The following is a 17,252-nucleotide window of genomic DNA, read 5'->3' on the forward strand; positions in this document are numbered from 1 at the left end:
GGGGACTGAGAATTGTTTTGCATAATTACATATGTTCAGTTTGGAAGATTTAATGACTGTTTAGTGTTTGATGCAATGAGTAGCTTCATCCAAGCAATCTGATTGGGCAAACACATGTTCCAGCCGTGCTGATAATTCCCATAAATCTGCGCTTTGCTCGCTGCTACACCAAAACTTGTGGTAACCAGGGAGATAGTTAATGATCTTTCTAGTTTTCTGCTGTTTTTTTATTTGAATGTATTATATGTACATTACTTTGTAGAAAACGTTTCAGTCAGTGCACATGCGCCTTGTACCTATTGTGTATTGTAGACATTACTGTAGTGTGTTACGTATAATTGCAATTCTAAATAATTATAAAATCAAGCCCAAAGTCATTAAGGTGTGAGTCATTTATTTAGAAATTTTTAAAACCCCTTAACAGTATTGTTGCTATTTAGCATTCATGGTTAATGATGGAAGTAGAGTGAAGGCAGTCCGTTCATAGATACTAGATAGATAGATACACACACACACACAAACATACAGGTAGAGAGACAGATTTAGTTAATGTCCTAGCTGAAGGTCTTCCTGTTTGACTGTTAAAGAGGTGCGGTTGGAGAGAGAGAGAGAAACAGACACGGAGAGAAAGACAGAAGAGAAGAGAGAAAAATAATGGATGGCAAGAGAGAACGAGAGTGTAAGAGACAGAAACATAATAGCATTGTGTTACTTACAATGCATTAACCTCAATAAAAGGTTGCAAGAGGAAGCAAACGTTTTTTCACATAATTCAGACAATAAAAAGGCAGTGTGTGTGTGAGTGTGTATGGTGATACAACATGGTCAGTCAGGTAGGGCTTTCAGCAGCAGCATGGCTCACCCTCAGGGGGGCAGAACCAGTCATTGCACTCTCTGTGTGCATGTCAGTGTGTGTATCTGTGTGTGTGTGTGTGTGTGTGTGTGTGTGTGTGTGTGTGTGTGTGCACGCGAGTGTGTTTTAAAGGCACTCCTTAGGGGAGCGAGCACTAGTCAAAGTGCATTGCCTTTGTTTTGGCTGTTACTGCTGGTGCCACTTTGTGTCTTAAACACACACACGCACACTACCATTTATTATGGGTCAGAATGAGGTCAGGCTTTCAGAAGGAGGGCAGAGCACAGCGGGTCTGAGCTGCTCTGTCTTGATCAGACTGCACATCATATTACATTCGCTTACCCACAACACAGCACAGACGGGCGAAATGGATATTTCAGTGATATTTAAAAATCATACTGCATTACCATTTCATACCACATCACAACATAGCCAAGGGCGTGGGGTGGGGAGAGTTAGTGAGGAGGAAGCCAAGCCCACAACAGGCAGCTATAAGTAAGTATGACCCCATTTACACTTGACAGTTCATGCAACTTATATGCAGATTGTATCCGGATGCAATTTCAACATCAAAATGACTCATGACTCAAAATGTGCACATAAAAGAAAAAGTATGCCTACATCTATAATACACATAAAAGTCCAATAGCTTGTCTTCATTTCTGAAAGGGGATAGCATGTGTATTTGTGTGTGTGTGTGTGTGTGTGTGTGTGTGTGTGTGTGTGTGTGTGTGTGTGTGTGTGTGTGTGTGTGTGTGCTTCACTGGATACTGTGTGTGCTGTCTGAGGAAGAGAGAGCAGGTGATTATGTCATCTTTTGGCTCTGTGGCAAAGAGATGAGCCAACAACTTGGCACAGCGTGTGTGTTTGTGTCTGAGTGTGTGTGTGTGTGTGTGTGTGTGTGTGTGTGTGTGTGTGTGTGTGTGTGTGTGTGTGTGTGTGTGTGTGTGTGTGTGTGAGTGTGTGTGAATGCGTCTACAGAGAAGCTTTGTAGGTAGCGGAACTACCACTGTAATGTTACTTAACCAGCCTGATTTCCAACTGAGAAGTGTTCTATCTCTCTCTCTCTTTCTTTCTCTCTCTCTCTCTCTTTCTCTCTCACACACACACTCTCCCACTATGAGAAAAGAGAATATATGTCATATCTGCAGTGCATCTTGAGACTCTTTCAAATCACAGAGAACACAGCAGACCATGGGGAGGATTTGCTAAGTATTTATACCTTACAATACATCAGCTTTGTGAAGAATAGACTTCTAAATCCTACAGGCTATGATACAACATTTGAGCCAATGTAAATGTAAATTTGCAGCATTAATTTGGATATGGTATGTGAAAAATAAGTATTGTTGGTCATAGTCAGTGTTGGCAAAATGGTTCATCTACATGGCCTCAAAATGTCCCCATGTATCACAGTTGCTAATTGATGCCACTATTTACAGTCTATTCCTTAAATAATGGCAATAGCTTTCCTTAAGAAAAATTCTAAATCCCAATTTCTCATGAGCGCACCAAAGTTACCAAAGCACCCGTTAATCTCCCAGCCATCTTTTAAGCCCCTATGTATATACTATTTAGCTTAATATATCATTGTTAGCATGTTGTTATATCATTGATAGCATAGTATTATGGCTGTGGAAAACTAGACAATGGTGGTGAAAATTGGTTTATTCCATGTGTTGCTTTCTATGTGTTTATTCTATGTCATTATTCTATGTTCTGTGTAAGTTGGTATGCACAAAAAAAATGGTTTGCTAGCTCAATCTAGTTGTATATTTGCCAGCAAAAATATATTTTGTCACATATACAGTAGATTAGCCACCACAGTTGCAAAGCTGTATCTAGGCCTAATACTGGGCGAGCGAGCATCACTCAATATGAGGTGAGGGAGTGCCATTTGACTAACCGTTTGACTGGCTGACCTGAGTTCAGCTCTTGATGAACACATGCTGTGGGAAAAATAACTTGCCTCCTTACACAAGTTTATTACATTATGACAATTTCATGTCAGCTCTTCCGGATACGTTTGTCTGCAGACAGGAGGAAAAGTACCACTAAGGGACTTAAAGGGTCGCCAAAGTGATCAAGTCATCTCTCACACACACACACACACACACACACACACACACACACACACACACACAAAGCCAAAAGTGTATGAAAAAAGCTGGGAAATCTCACGCCATAATTTCACACAGAGGATTTCTAGGTTTGACTGAAACAGCAACTTTGAGCTAAATTAGTTTCAGGAATTTACTAGATATTTTATAGTGTGCAAGCGACGCACACATACACACAAACACACACACACACACACACACACACACACACACAGACTGATGCCTGGTTCAGCCCTGCTGTACAACCTCTCGGCCCCTGCTACCCGCCATAAACACATTTTACGGCCTGTTTTTCAAAGGGTTCATCTTTCCATTTAGGCCTGTTAAGTGACACTGGGAGAGGGTGTGAACTGTCGGTGGAAGCCACAGACACACAGGCAGACGGTTTAAATCCAGCCGTCTCAGCACTACAGCCAGACAGAGTGGCACTAGCACTGACGAGTTAAATTAAAACTAAAAATTAAAAGGCGGCTTTTTTGTTGGAGGGTGTGTTATTTATGAGATAGGTTTTTTTTTTTTTTTACAGTGGAATCTATTGCTCTGCCACTAAGTCAAAGTTTTTTTTTTCTGTTTTTTTTTTTTTTTTTCCAAAGAGAAACAGTTATAAAGTTAGGAGAGGACAGAGGATGAGAGGAAAGCATGGAGGGATAAGAAAGAGAGTGATGGAGGGCGGGAGAGAGGGAGAGTCGTTACTACTGTGAGAAAACTTCCTTAAGATCTGTTTATCAACTTTGTTTGTCACATATGGGAGTACACGCACGCACGCACACACACACACACACACACACACACACACAGATAACAGCTGGACTAGCCAAACCACTTAGTAAAATATGTCTTTTTATCCGTCCCTCTAGATATTTAAATTTTTATATCTTAGGCACATTTAGCTAGCAGTTTTATCCAGAGAGACTTACCATTAAGCAGGTAGGGCTTCGCTCTTGCTCATGGATATTTTGTTAGAGCACATGGCCTTTGATATACAGCAAATTGTGTTTAAAAAGACATTTGGCAGGCATTAGTCAAAGTTAAAACAGTTAAAATCTATTAAAGAGTACAGTCTCTCATAGCTGGTATTCTCTATGGGCCAGTGCTTTTATTGTCAATACTGGTGTCACTTGTAACTATTTGTTTTGGCAATGGATACTGACTTATTTCAAGCCCATTTCAGTTACAAAATTGTAATAAAAATAGAAATAAAAAAAAAAATAAGATAAACACAGCCTACTCAGGAATGTTCTTATTAAAAAATGTGCTATATCCACAAGGAAAGGCCAGTTTGTGAACGCTGCCCACTCAGAGCCTGGAGTGCAAACATTAAAACGTTCTGAAACTTTCAAACCTTCCAACCTTGTGGTTCATCTGAGGCCACGAGTGTCAGACAGTGTAATTGCTGTGACCTCTCGCCACCTTTGTAAACACAGGTTTGACTAAGCAATGACTGGTCATGAATGGAGAAACAGTTTTTAGCCTTTTGGCTTCTCAGAGCCACCTAATTTACCAAATACAACTCTCTCTTCATTTGGAGGCATCAGTATAAGTAATCAGCAATATGGTTCCGCTCTGTTGCAATGTTTCTTAAACTACAGGTAGGGACCCAAAATGGGTCACGGGCCTATTTCTGTTGGGTCCTGGCATGTCAATAGTAGCAAAATGTTTCAGTGAGCCTGGGTCTCAGAAACTACATTTACTCAATTTAGGTCACAAGGTGTAAATGTTTAAGAAGCCCTGCTCTATCTCGCTCCCTTGTTGTAGTTCAATAGAGACAGTTTGTGTTTGCACACTCTGATCAGTTTGACCTTCACACAAACATTCCTGGCATCTTTCTGCTGAAACCATGGAGACAGTCTGAGGACTCTGCAACCTGTGTTACTCAATCTCAAAAGACAAGACTTTGGTTTCCAGTCTGTTATCTGTACAATCAAATAGTGCTTCTAGTAAATGCAAATCCTACACCGTCTTACATTATGCTTAGTATTATTTTCTGTAGTTTTAAGGAATTTTGCAACATTTCCCACCTTTTCATTCACACTATACTATAAGATTTGTAACATTTCTGTATATACATTATATCATGTGGCAATGTCTGAATGTAAATCTACAAACCTTCTACTATGACTTTATTTATTTTCTGCATTTGGGCTATTTCTGTTTTACTTACATTTTTATTCCCTTTTATTGTCATTCTTATGGTTGTTTTACCATTTTGCACCATGTAGTTTCTGTTATCCAAACTAGATGTGTGTTTGCTTATCTTACTGTTGTTGCTGCTTTTTTGGTTGTTGTTCTTTTGTTTGTTTATGAAGGGAGCTGTTCAGATAAGCCCATTAGCCTTTTAATCTCATCTGCAAGAATTACTAACTGCATCTCTTTTTTCTGTGTTTTTTATCATCATACTCAATGCTTTTTGCTCACTTCACTTCTATATTTTATTACTGTGCTAAACTAAACTAATAATCTAAACTAAACCCCTTCCTCAGTCAATCTGCAGTGTGTGTGTGAACGTCCAGTGGGGGTCAGACTTACGGGGTGGAGTCCAAGCTGATGCTATTGGCCTGTGTGGACGACGCCGACTTGTGATTGGAGGAGAAGACGGGCAGACTGGGTGAAGCGTGGATCACATGATCGACCAGGTGGCCGACGGACGACGGGCGCAGACGTGTGCCCTCCTGCACAAACAGCGAATTCCTGCCAGGCACACACACACACACACACACAACAGCATTATATATGGCTTAAGAATAAATGAATAAAAATGAATGCATGTACACTGCAAATTGCACTTTACAGTAATTTCAGAACAGCTTTCCTAACAACGCAAAGCGGAGATTATCATATTTTATAATGGTTTTGAATTGAAAGTGAACTGAAACTAGCCCTGTTATGCGCTCCAGTTAGTACGATGGAGATTGGACTCACTGGTTGGGCGTCCCGGGCGGGGAGCGAGTGGGCAGGCTCTGGGTCTCCAGTCTCTCATCTGATAGGCTGTTCCTGCTGACCGCCTCCCAGTCAGTCCCGCCCACCAACTTCCTGGCCAATGGCTTGCTGGGAGACCTGCTTGGACCAGGAAATTATAAGACGAAATCAGGGCTAAATCAGGTCAGTTCTTATAGTGTATGTCGACCTCCAGAGGCTTGTTATTGATCAAATTCAAACACATTACCATTACCTGGCAAACACTCTGTCCTTGATGCCTTTCTCCTTTCCATACTGCACCGATTGCACCTCTGTCCGCCCGCTAGAGACAAACAACAGAAAACAACAATCAGTGGACTGTCTCGGAAACATCAACAGAAACATTTCAACATCCAATTTTCACGATTGTAATGTTTCTAATTGAACTGATGGATGACTTGAGCTGGAAAACGTTTTTGACTCTTGGGCTTATGAACCCCATATAGTATGATTTCAACAATGCATGGTGATCAAGCAAGCGTTTTTGGAGATACAAGGTTTTCACCTGACAGCAGTAACCTTCTATGATATTCTGCAATGTTAAGAGAACTATTTAATGGCATCAGTTCCTCAAATCTTCCAAAAACACAACCTTAAAAAACAAACAAAAAAAAAAAACAGCACCAACATCAAGCACTGTTCTGTCAGGGGACGTCTTTGAGTGAGCAACAAGCAAAGAACACCAGTAAACTTTTCAGCACAACACAACACATTCAACACGGATAATTTATTATATGCTATATTAACAACATTTTTGTGGTGTCAGTAATAATCATATCTCTCCAAACTTTAAAAAACAGCAACAACAAGAACGATACATTCAGGGGACTTATAAAAAAACAAAAAACAAAAAAAAAAACACTTTGAGACATTTCAGAGCAACGCACATTTAAATTACACAATGTTGAGAATATTTTAGTTGGCACCGCTCAATATCTCACAAGCTTTTGAAAGATAACACAAGCCATACAAGAGGCCGTACATAATCTCTTAATTTTAAAAACACAGATACACAATTCAGAGCGTATCCTAAGCGTAACGTCAGTCAACATCTCAAGGGCAACGGCGCACGCACTGTCAAGACAAACATCAGAGCAGCCCATTGTCTGAGGCTCCGCGAGGCTCGCTCGCATCGCTTCATTGCTGCTCAATAATGCATCACAAGACCTCCTAACTCCCATTTCATCTCTCACTCACATTTCATAGAAAAAGGAAATAAAAGAAAAAAACGCTCCCTGTGAAGTGAAACTAAGTTGTCACAAGGCAATGTCACGATACCGTAAGGAGTAAAACCTTTGTAGAAGTTCTTTTATTTTGCCTTCTCAGCTCTCAGCTCAAATCCTCGACCCCCTCCTCCCTCATCTAAAAAGTAGGGAAGTATACACTCACCGAGCACTTTATTAGGAACACCTGTCCACCTGCTTATTCATGCAATTATCCATTCAGCCAATCATGTGGCAGCAGTGCAATGCTTAAGATCTTGCAGATACAGGTCAGCAGCTTCAGTTTATGTTCACATCAAACATCAGAACGGGGAAAACATGTGATCTCAGTGACTTTGACCGTGGCACGGTTGTTGGTGCCAGACGGGCTGGTTTGAGTATTTCTGAAACTGCTGATCTCCTGGGATTTTAACACACAACAGTCTCTAGAGTTTACAAGAACGGTGCGAAAAACAAGAAACATCCAGTGAGCGGCAGCTCTGCGGACGGAAACGCCTTGTTGATGAGAGAGGTCAGAGGAGAACGACCAGACTGGTTGGAGCTGACAGAAAGGCTTCAGTAACTCAGATAACCTCTTTACAACTGTAATGAGCAGAAAAGCATCTCAGAATGCAACATGTTGAACCTGGATGTGGATGGCACTTTGGTAGCCGGTTGACACTGAGCTGAATACTAGCTCTGAGCTGATACCTACCCAGTATTAGTATGGTGTTCCTAATAAAGTGGTCGGTGAGTGTATATCAACAATAAAAAAAGAAGTGTTTTGTTTTGGGAGAACAGATCTCAGAGTGGCAGCAGCGGTGTGTGTCTGTGAAGTGACTCCCACTGAATAATTGAAAACCTCCGGTCAACCCCCCTGCCATACACACATGCACGCACACACACAAACACACTAACGATCCTTGCGAAACCAAAAGAACGGTTGCGAGGCTTGACACAAACAAGTTCGTTTTTTATTTATTTTTTATTTTTTTTAAGGGAAACCATGAATAATTGAGTTGTGGTTTTCTCGGGGATGGAAGCACGAGAGGCACCCAGTAGCCTCCAGTCCTTCTGCTTCCCAAACCAGAGCGAAACAATTCCTCAGAATTCTCATGACCCAGCAAACATTTACTCCTGCTGACATTTCACTGATGGGGGTTTGTGTGACAGAGAGAGAGAGTATGTATGTATGTGTGTGTGTGTGTGTGTGTGTGTATGTGTGTGTGTGTGTGTGTGTGTGTGTGTGTGTGTGTGTGTGCGCGCGCGTGTGACTGAGTATGCATTTGTCCTTCAGTGCATGGGGGCAAAACCTATGTGTATTACTGTGTGAGTGTATTACTGTGTGTGTGTGTGTGTGTGTGTATGTGTGTGTGTGTGTGTGTGTTAAAGCATCCGTGTATGTGATCATAAGTGTCTGCCCTTCAATCCCTGGGTGAGGAAGTGTTTGCCTGCAACTGAGTGTATTTGTCTCCTTACTGACATAGGAACTTGGATCCTAGTGTGGAGTAGTGTGTGCATGTATATGTGTGTGTGTGTTTGCATGTGTGTCATCGGATCTGACACTGTGTGTGTGTGTCTCATCTCCTCTCGGTCTTACCAGTATCTGAACTTGGAGCCGAGGGTGAAGTAGTGTGCGAAGAAGTTCTTCTGTGGCGGGACGGGCCGGTCCAGCCTGAAGAAGGTGTGGTGCTCCACACACGCCTTCCACAGGTTCTTACAGGCCCGGTAGTTCACCATGTTGAAACCCAGCAGCGTCTCCCGGGACTCATTCTGAACGGCGGGGACAGAACGACAACGGTTAAAAGAATACGCAGAGTTTTGGGGGAGATTGGCCCCCAAAGAGAGGAATGAAAATCACACCATTAAATACATAATTCTATACAATCTATTCATTATCAATTCGCTGAACTTCTGCCATGTTCAAGCCCAGCACAGCTCTCTAGATGCATTCAGGAAAGAGGCAAGGGGGAAGGCGAAAGGGGGAGAGAGAAAAATAAAAATAAAAATAAAAAAGCACCATGTCATTAAACTTTGAAAATGTTAAATCTCAGTAATGTCTCTGCGGTCTCATTCTAGAGGAAGGAGGAGGGAAGGAAGCGAGGGAGGAGGAAAACCTAATGGCGTTTTTATTTGTGGCTTCAGTTCTGAGAGCTGCATGCTGTCGTATATCTATGTAAACTATTAAACAGACTGACTGATAGGCAGAATAACTATTTGAATGACTATTTGAATAATTGTCAAGGAAATAGGAAAATATACTGGCTGACAGACTGGCTGACTGGCTGATAGAGTAGTTGGCTGTCTTTCTCACTGTTTTGTGTAACTGGAGATAGAAACAGTGCCATGTGCCAGAGAGGGGGTCTAGGACACACAGAAGGATTAAAACAGAGCCTGGGCCAGGGTCAATCAGGACACGTACAGCAGGGGGTTAATCTGACACACACACACACACACACACACACAAACAGCTAACACCTACATACACATATAAAATACAGAAATACACCTACACAAAGACACACACACAGGATAAACTGCTTCTTCATCCCATTGCTCACTAAAGACTTGAGGTGGTGGGGGTGGAGCTGAGAGGTGTGTGTGTGTGTGTGTGTGTGTGTGTGTGTGTGTGTGTGTGTGTGTGTGTGTGTGTGTGTGTGTATGTGTATGTGTGTGTATCCACCTACCGCCTCTCTTCTCAGCTGGATGAAGAACTGTTTGCACTTGAAGGAGATTTTCACTATTTTCAACCTAAGGACAAAAATGCAAAAGGGAAGGTTAGTGTCACTGCAGTCAGAGATAGGCAGTGAAAAAGCAGTAGCTTAAAATGTGCAAAGAATTCATGGTTGTGTGTGCGTGCGTGTGTGGGAAGTGGTAATAGTTGTGAAGAAGTTGTTTAAACCAAACTGTGTCCATGATGTTCTCTGTCACACATACAAACTCTACACACACACACACACACACACATTTGAAACTAATGCAGGAGGCTGCACATATATTTATATTACTACACTAATGAAGATATTCCATGGACTTTCATTGTCATTTCGCTTTCCCTATTTCCATAGGAAGTGAACATGGGGACGATGGAAGACTGTACTGCTAAAAAAAAAATCACTGTACGCAGCAATAAATATGTGGCTGCTCACCTGAAACGGTTCCAAAAATAAACCTGGCTACATCAGCGGTATTGAGATAATGATATTTCATTTGTGTTCATGTTTCATTTGTGTAAGTGTTAGCATGGCGCAATGGAGCAAAGCTGTCATCACTTAAGTTGACCAATGGGTAAATCTCCCAAAATATATTCTTTTAAACTCTAATCCCTCACTGTTTTTTACAGTTGGAAGACATGGGATGGACCTCACAAGTATAGAAGTACAAAAGCGCTAGCGTCTCCCAGTGGTTCAGAGACGTGGTTTCAAATTCTACTTCTCCCCTCTTTGCCCGTAAGTCTATGTGAAATCTAATCATGCATCTAATAAAGCAGAAATGGCATAAAAAGTAATCTTAAAAACAGAAGTAAAAGAACACACACACACGTACACACACACACACACACACAATAAGAGGTCTGCTGATGAGCAGGCAAGTAACATAATCCCTTCCTACAGCTCTGTTGCTGCTCTGACTCATCGCTCCCTGCTAAATATATTTTACATACTTACTCACACACACACACACTTGGATGGACAAACACACACACAAACACACACACAAACACACACACACACACACACACACACACGCTGAGGCAGAGTGTGAGTCATGCTCCATCTAAGTGTGGCTCATTTGTCAGGCTGCTGTGAACATAAATAGGAACGAGGCAAAAATCTACATTGCTCTCTCTCGTTTCACTGAGTCTTTCTCTTCCATATTCTCTCTCTCTCTCTCTCTCCATACATATCAGTAGACTACACAAGAAAGACAAAAAGAGGACTAGAAGAAAGGAGTGAAACAATGAGAAGAGGTGGAAATATGAGAATAGAGAGCTTTCATGAAAGAGAAGAGAGAAAAGAGAGAGAGAGAGATCCCTGACCTCTCTCTCTCTTCTCTCTTTCTCTCTCTCTCTCATGACGATAGTGGACAGCTGTTAGGGACACCACTGTTGGGCTCCAAATTTAGCCTGACTGGACAGGCGCGCACACACACAAACACACACACACACACACAGACACAGACACACGCACACACACACACACTAAACACAAAAAAACTGAACCAAATGCGCATAGCAGCTGGTGTGTGTGAGTGTATGTATGTGCGTGTGTGTGTCTATGGACAGTAAGAAGTTTGTGGCCTTGTGTGTGTCTATGCAATGCATGTATAGTATTAATACACTTAGGCAGTGTAGCCAAGAGAGAATGAAGACACTGTGTGTGTGTGTGTGTGTGTGTGTGTGTTGAGCCTACACATGAGTGGATTATCTTCAAGAGTTATAGGGATTTGAGTAGTTACGATCCCACCCCCGGCACCCATTAACATTTAGCCTCCCACACCGAAGCAGAGTAAAGGAGAATTCTAAGAATCAATGCTTAGGAGAGAGAATAAGAGAGAAGGAGAGAAGAGAGAGAGAGAGAGAGACATGTAGAGAAAGGAGGGCAGAGAGAAAGAGAGATAGAGAGGGAGGGAGAGAAAAGCAAGGCCTATGATATTTCCAAGAAGCCCAGTTTAACACCAGAAGCCCTCCACTGGAAAAATCTCATGGAATCGCCACAATAATTCTGGAAAAGATCAACTGTGGCTTACACATTAATATGACATGTCAATAATCTCTATGTGAGAGGTTACCAAGAGATTACACTGCGCATTTCTCTGCAAAAGGGTTCCTGGAAGCGTGTCAAGTGAGGTTGGCGGCAGACTAATGGTTATAGAGGTGGGTTTGTGACCAGAGGGTTGCCAGTTTGAATCCCCAGACTCATCCCCAGATCAGGGACAGTCTGGGTGGGGAAATGAAGCTCCCAGGTCTGAATGTGTATTAGTGTCTAATTTTCCCAAATTGCCTGATGGAACACAGACAAATAAGTCTACAAGATGCTGCAATATCTCATAACAAAGTGACAACCACTTTTTTTTTTATTTCATTTTTATGTTTATTTCATTTTCATTTTTCCAGAGAAAGTTGTCAGAGCACACTTGCTCTTTTCTAGCAACGGCCTGTTTCACATACAGTTCCACACATTCACACCTGGGAGCTGCCCAGTAAAACCACAGTCTTCTACTGTTGGCCACTGAGCAGCTTCACTGGAGCAGCTGGTGGTCAAGAGCCTTGATCACAGGCTGTTGAAGGAGTAGATAGCGTTACTCATTCACTTTCCTCACCCACATTTCCCAGCTGGTCCTGGGATTTGAACTGCCGACCTTCCGGTCCCAAATCTGCTTCTCTAAATTCTAGGCTTCCGCCATCCCACTCCTTCCTTTGGACACTTGCTGTGACCCCTTGCAATTGTGTGCGTGTGTATGTGTCACTCACCATGGGAAGTAGCTGATCCGTACCCTGTTCTTGTAAACCACAATACCGGCTGACATCACCCCAATCAGAATCTCTGTGTTGCTCTGGTCCTGATAGAGACAGAAGGAAACAGAGTGTGTTTTTTTCTCCAGGCCAGGTCACTGCTACAAAACAACAGGAGGTTGCAGAAAACAGACCTGCAAGCGAAACCAGTGCCGCCTTCTGGGTCTGCCTGCCTTCAAACCAATAGCAGAGTGTAGCCTATACTGGATAATGACCCTAGAGACTGTTAACTGCCCATGAGCTTGACAAATACAGTTCTTAGATTGTGGCTCTCTATGGTTTTTGCCTAGTGACCCCATTTTAGGAGTGGCTTTTATACTTCTGTGTCTTAATGTCTTAAGATTATTCCTTTTTTTCCCCCACAAACTCCAAAATTACTTAATGACCCGTTGGGAGGTCCTGACCCTTAAGTTTGAGAACTGATACAAGATTGTGTATAAGAAGCCAAGTTAAGACAGCAATTGCTGTTTACATGGGATGAAGGTGAACGTGAGCTAAATTATCTTGGACTGCTCTGTGAAAAAAAAGAGTTTCTGTGGGGAAAGGGAGGGGAGGGAGAGAGGGGAGAAGACAGGATTGAGGTCACAGACACACCGACACGTCTAACACGGCACATGGCTTCAGCTGTGGAAAACCACGAGTATCCCAGCACTCACATATTCAAACTGACAGAGATACAGAGACAGGGAGACACACGCAACATGGATACAACACACACACTATGCATGCACGAAAGAGACTTACAGAGTCAGACAGAACCATATACATATATACAGTCTCACACACACATACAGCACATATACACACAAACAGACAAACATAGATGCAAACACAGCCTTACCCTTGCATAGTGCAGCTCTACCCCGTAGAGCTCCAGCGTGCGTGCTGTGTTCAGATAATTAAACTCTGACTGGGCAGGAGATAGACCACTGAGAGAGAGAGAGAGAGAGAGAGAGAGAGAGAGAGAGAGAGAGAGAGAGAGAGAGAGAGAGAGAGAGAGAGAGAGAGAGAGAGAGAGAGAGAGGGAATGGGGGAAGGTAGATGGGAAAAAGGGGAAAGGAAAGAGAGATAGAGACAGAGAATAAAGAAGGAGGGTGGGAGGAGAGAGACAGGGATGGAGGGTAGTGGTGGGGCAGAGAGAGCGATGAAGAGGGCAGGGAGAGAGAGAGTGGAAGAGAGAAAGAAAAGCAAGAGAGCCAGAGACATATGGAGATGGAGAGAGAGAGAGTGGAAAGTGAGGAAAAAAGAAAGAGACAGGTGGATGAGAGATAAGAGAGAGGCAATGGGAGGGAAAAGGTCAGATTTAGCATACGAGCCATTTACTGAAAACCTACATCAGTCAGCTGTATTGGTGTATGCATGCATTCATTCATGTGTACACACATATGGCAACCCACGGATGTGCTTGCACCTGCATGAATGTGTGTATCTGTGTGTATATAAGCGCACATCTGAGCATGTGTGTGTGTTTGCTTATGTACTGAGTACAAGGTCCCTACATGTTTTGCATTTTAAAACTCCACACTTTTTCCAGACTTAAATTTCATGGATTGGAGTGGATTTGAAGATTTTGGGTGGGTGTTCAATATGATATATACATACTGGCAGACTAAATTATTTTTTACTCCAACAAATGACATGTAAATATAATAATATGTGAAATGACAGTGGATCTACAGCTAGTCAAATGTGTGTCTGGACTTAAAAACAGCATTTTTCCATAATTTTGCATAGTTTTTGAGCAAGTCCCAAACTTATACTTTATACTTTTCTTTGTCATTTGTTTGTTAGTGTGTGGAGTTCCTGCCACTTACATGCTTGAATAAGTGTGTGTGTCTATTCATTCTCTGTTCACCTACTGCACCCACAGCTGCAAGTGTGTATGTGTGTGTGTGTGTGTGTGTATGTTGTACCTGTGCTGCTGGTGATGTTTGGTGACCTCTTTGTGGAAGTCTTGTGGAGGGCTGGGGATGAAGCAGTAGTCAGACAGATAGCCTGCAGCATGCTCTGTTTCACTGTAGTCACCTAACTCAGCTAAAGGGATGAAGGGATAGAGGGAGAGAGAGAGAAAAAGAGAGAGATAATGTCAGTGTATCAAATTTGATAAGTTGCTAATACTGCATGATAGTTAGGAAGCAAGAGATAGAGACAAAAACACTACACTCCTTGTCTACAGGCATAGAGATCAGCACATTGCATTATAATAATTCCCTTTAGAAAATCAATGGAATATTGGATTATATAGGATTGGGAATTTTGTATGACAATGTATATTGTTGTAGTGCATTTTTTTTTTAAATTTGTGTCAGTCAGAGGGGAGATATTTCACTCCTCTATACCTTGTGAAAATGATTTTCTGCAAATCATGTCATGTCTGTTTATTGAGCAGTATCTACTAGATAAAAGGAAGCAAAAGTTCTATCATTAAAATAATCTAAACTAATGAATATTCACACCTTAGCTGCAAATTTTCACACAACCTTTTACATCCTTCTGCTATTCAGAAAGAAGCATATGTTATTATCGCTGCAAGTACACCATGAGACTACACTTGTTAGGATTTGTCTAAAAAAATATGCTGCCAACATCAGAAGATTGAAAGCACAGTGTTAATCATACAGTGTAATAATGCCTCCACATTACTATCTATGTGTGTGTGTGTGTGTGTGTGTGTGAGCTGATGTGTATGCATGCGAGTATGTGTCTGTATGTGCTAAGAGATAGTCTTGCAGCTTATCAATAGAGCTAAAAATAGAAGGAACCATACTTTAAGAAATCCCTCGATGACTGAGTCTGAACATAAAGTGAGTCATATCCCTGCCTGCTCCAATAACCGTTAGCCAAGGCCCAAAACCATTGGGATGTATGTGTGTGTGTGTGTGTGTGTGTGTGTGTGTGTGTGTGTGTGTGTGTGTGTGTGTGTGTGTGTGTCCCAAATAGCCTAAGAACAGGTGACTGATCCAAAAATAAATTGCAAAAACAATCTATTGGGAATAAACAAATACGTTCTGACCCTTATCCTATGAACAGTGTATTTCATATAGCAGATGGCCAGAAGGCATCTAAACATGGCTAAAAATAGCAAAAAACATAACATCAACAACACCACTGTCTTTATCAATCAAAGGGAAAGAACAGAGTGATGACAGATAAAGGCAGAAACAAAAAGAGCGAAATGATTTGAAAGTCTCTGGCAGCTTTCGGAGGCCTCAGAGAGACGGAGCTTAAAGTGAATCCCCAAAGCCATTAGGTCACTAGCTAGTGGTTGAACGCAAAAACGGCCTAAAATTCACACAATACTCCCTGGACTAACCACTTCCCTGTAGCCTAAGCATATTGACCAAAGAATCAATTCTAACTAACCCTCCTATTGATTGTACTTACAGCTCCAGGGACAAATATATGTACAGTCGATAGCTACTGCGGCAGTATTACATTACATTACAGCACATAGTGATGGAACGGTGCAGTAAAGTTGGTCTCGTTTTATGCTGGTGTCATTGTTTTAACCTGGTCCAACATGGAATGAAGCTCAAAGAATAGCTGACGGCCGGATCTCTCCTCTCATATTTATCTTAAATGGTGAAATCCATACTGAACTGTAGATTGGCCAACAGTAGAAAAGACTAGCTTGAGCTTAGGTTCCCAATAATTATGTTATTGACTGAACCGCAAAGCTCAAACAAGATGTTCAACTCTCGCTTGTGGATCTATGGATTTACATGCATGTAGATGATACAATGCAATTGGAGGGCGGGCAGGGAGGGGCGGGGGTTACTTGGGGGGAACGGCGTACCCCTTGTTAGTGCAAATTAGCCCATTGTTAACGTTAGACTTGAGGGAAAACCTGATGAAGGAATACAGCAGTTTACTCCCCCAGCATGCCCTGCTGTCAATTTGAATAAATTACCGAATGCAACACTGTGCAACTCAATGAACGGCTGTGTAAAAGAGCCAGAGCATTTGGTGATGCAACATTTTTGTAAATATGAACAGTTGTGTGAATCTACTGTTTGAAAAAAATTACTACCCTTTAAAATCAATTCCTTAAAAACTGATGTAAAGAGCATTGCGGATTTATTATGAGTGGGTTACCTAGCTGTTACATGACACTGGCTTACAAAATGGCACCAGTTCTGAGGAAGAGGATTGCTGTGTTTATCGGACAGTTTTTGGTAAATTTCAAACAAGAATTCAAATTTACTGGAATGGATTTGTAGTGTTTTGAATGCAAGCTTAGTGTGGGATTTAATTTGATCAGTCCTGGCACTTGGGCCGAGCTAACTGAATTAGCAGCATAGCAGCTGCTTCAAGCCGTTTTCCCAAAGCAAACATTTATCTTCATAATCTGGGCTGGCACTGAGCTAAGTGACAACGCAGACATGGACCCAGCTACAGAGTGTGTGTTTGTGTGTTTGTGTGTTTGTGTGTGTGCGTGCGTGTGTGTGTGTGTGTGTGAATGCAGTAGTGTCTGTCATGATGTTGGTAGTCCACTTCAAATCTCTTCTCTGACCTATATAGCAGTGAAATTCCCCATGAAATGCTCCAGAGAGGTGGGGGACAGAGGAGAGAGAGAGAGAGAGAGAGAGGAGATGGAGAGAGAGAAA

General features: G+C 42.0%; 1 protein-coding gene across 3 annotated transcripts in view; it reads right to left on the minus strand.

Moving 5' to 3' along the window:
* LOC139655584 (tyrosine-protein phosphatase non-receptor type 4-like) overlaps nucleotides 1–13,560 on the minus strand; it is a 32,988-nt gene extending 19,428 nt beyond the window's left edge. For 2 of the 3 annotated variants that reach the window (XM_071533024.1, XM_071533022.1), the window contains exons 1-7: nucleotides 13,487–13,560; nucleotides 12,604–12,692; nucleotides 9,818–9,881; nucleotides 8,731–8,903; nucleotides 6,143–6,211; nucleotides 5,893–6,030; nucleotides 5,500–5,661 (exon numbers count right to left, since the gene is read on the minus strand). In XM_071533024.1, coding sequence (XP_071389125.1) covers nucleotides 5,500–5,661; nucleotides 5,893–6,030; nucleotides 6,143–6,211; nucleotides 8,731–8,903; nucleotides 9,818–9,881; nucleotides 12,604–12,659 — 662 coding nt within the window. In that variant the 5' untranslated portion in view covers nucleotides 12,660–12,692; nucleotides 13,487–13,560. The remainder of the gene's footprint in view (nucleotides 1–5,499; nucleotides 5,662–5,892; nucleotides 6,031–6,142; nucleotides 6,212–8,730; nucleotides 8,904–9,817; nucleotides 9,882–12,603; nucleotides 12,693–13,486) is intronic. The other variant, XM_071533023.1, reaches the window with a different exon arrangement.
* Between the last annotated feature and the right edge of the window lie 3,692 nt (nucleotides 13,561–17,252).

The sequence above is a fragment of the Centroberyx affinis genome, unplaced genomic scaffold (assembly GCF_046629955.1).
Source record: "Centroberyx affinis isolate AG114_WGS23_722 - 3 ecotype Tasmania unplaced genomic scaffold, CSIRO-AGI_Caff_v1 ptg002308l_1, whole genome shotgun sequence".
Lineage (NCBI taxonomy): Eukaryota > Metazoa > Chordata > Actinopteri > Beryciformes > Berycidae > Centroberyx > Centroberyx affinis.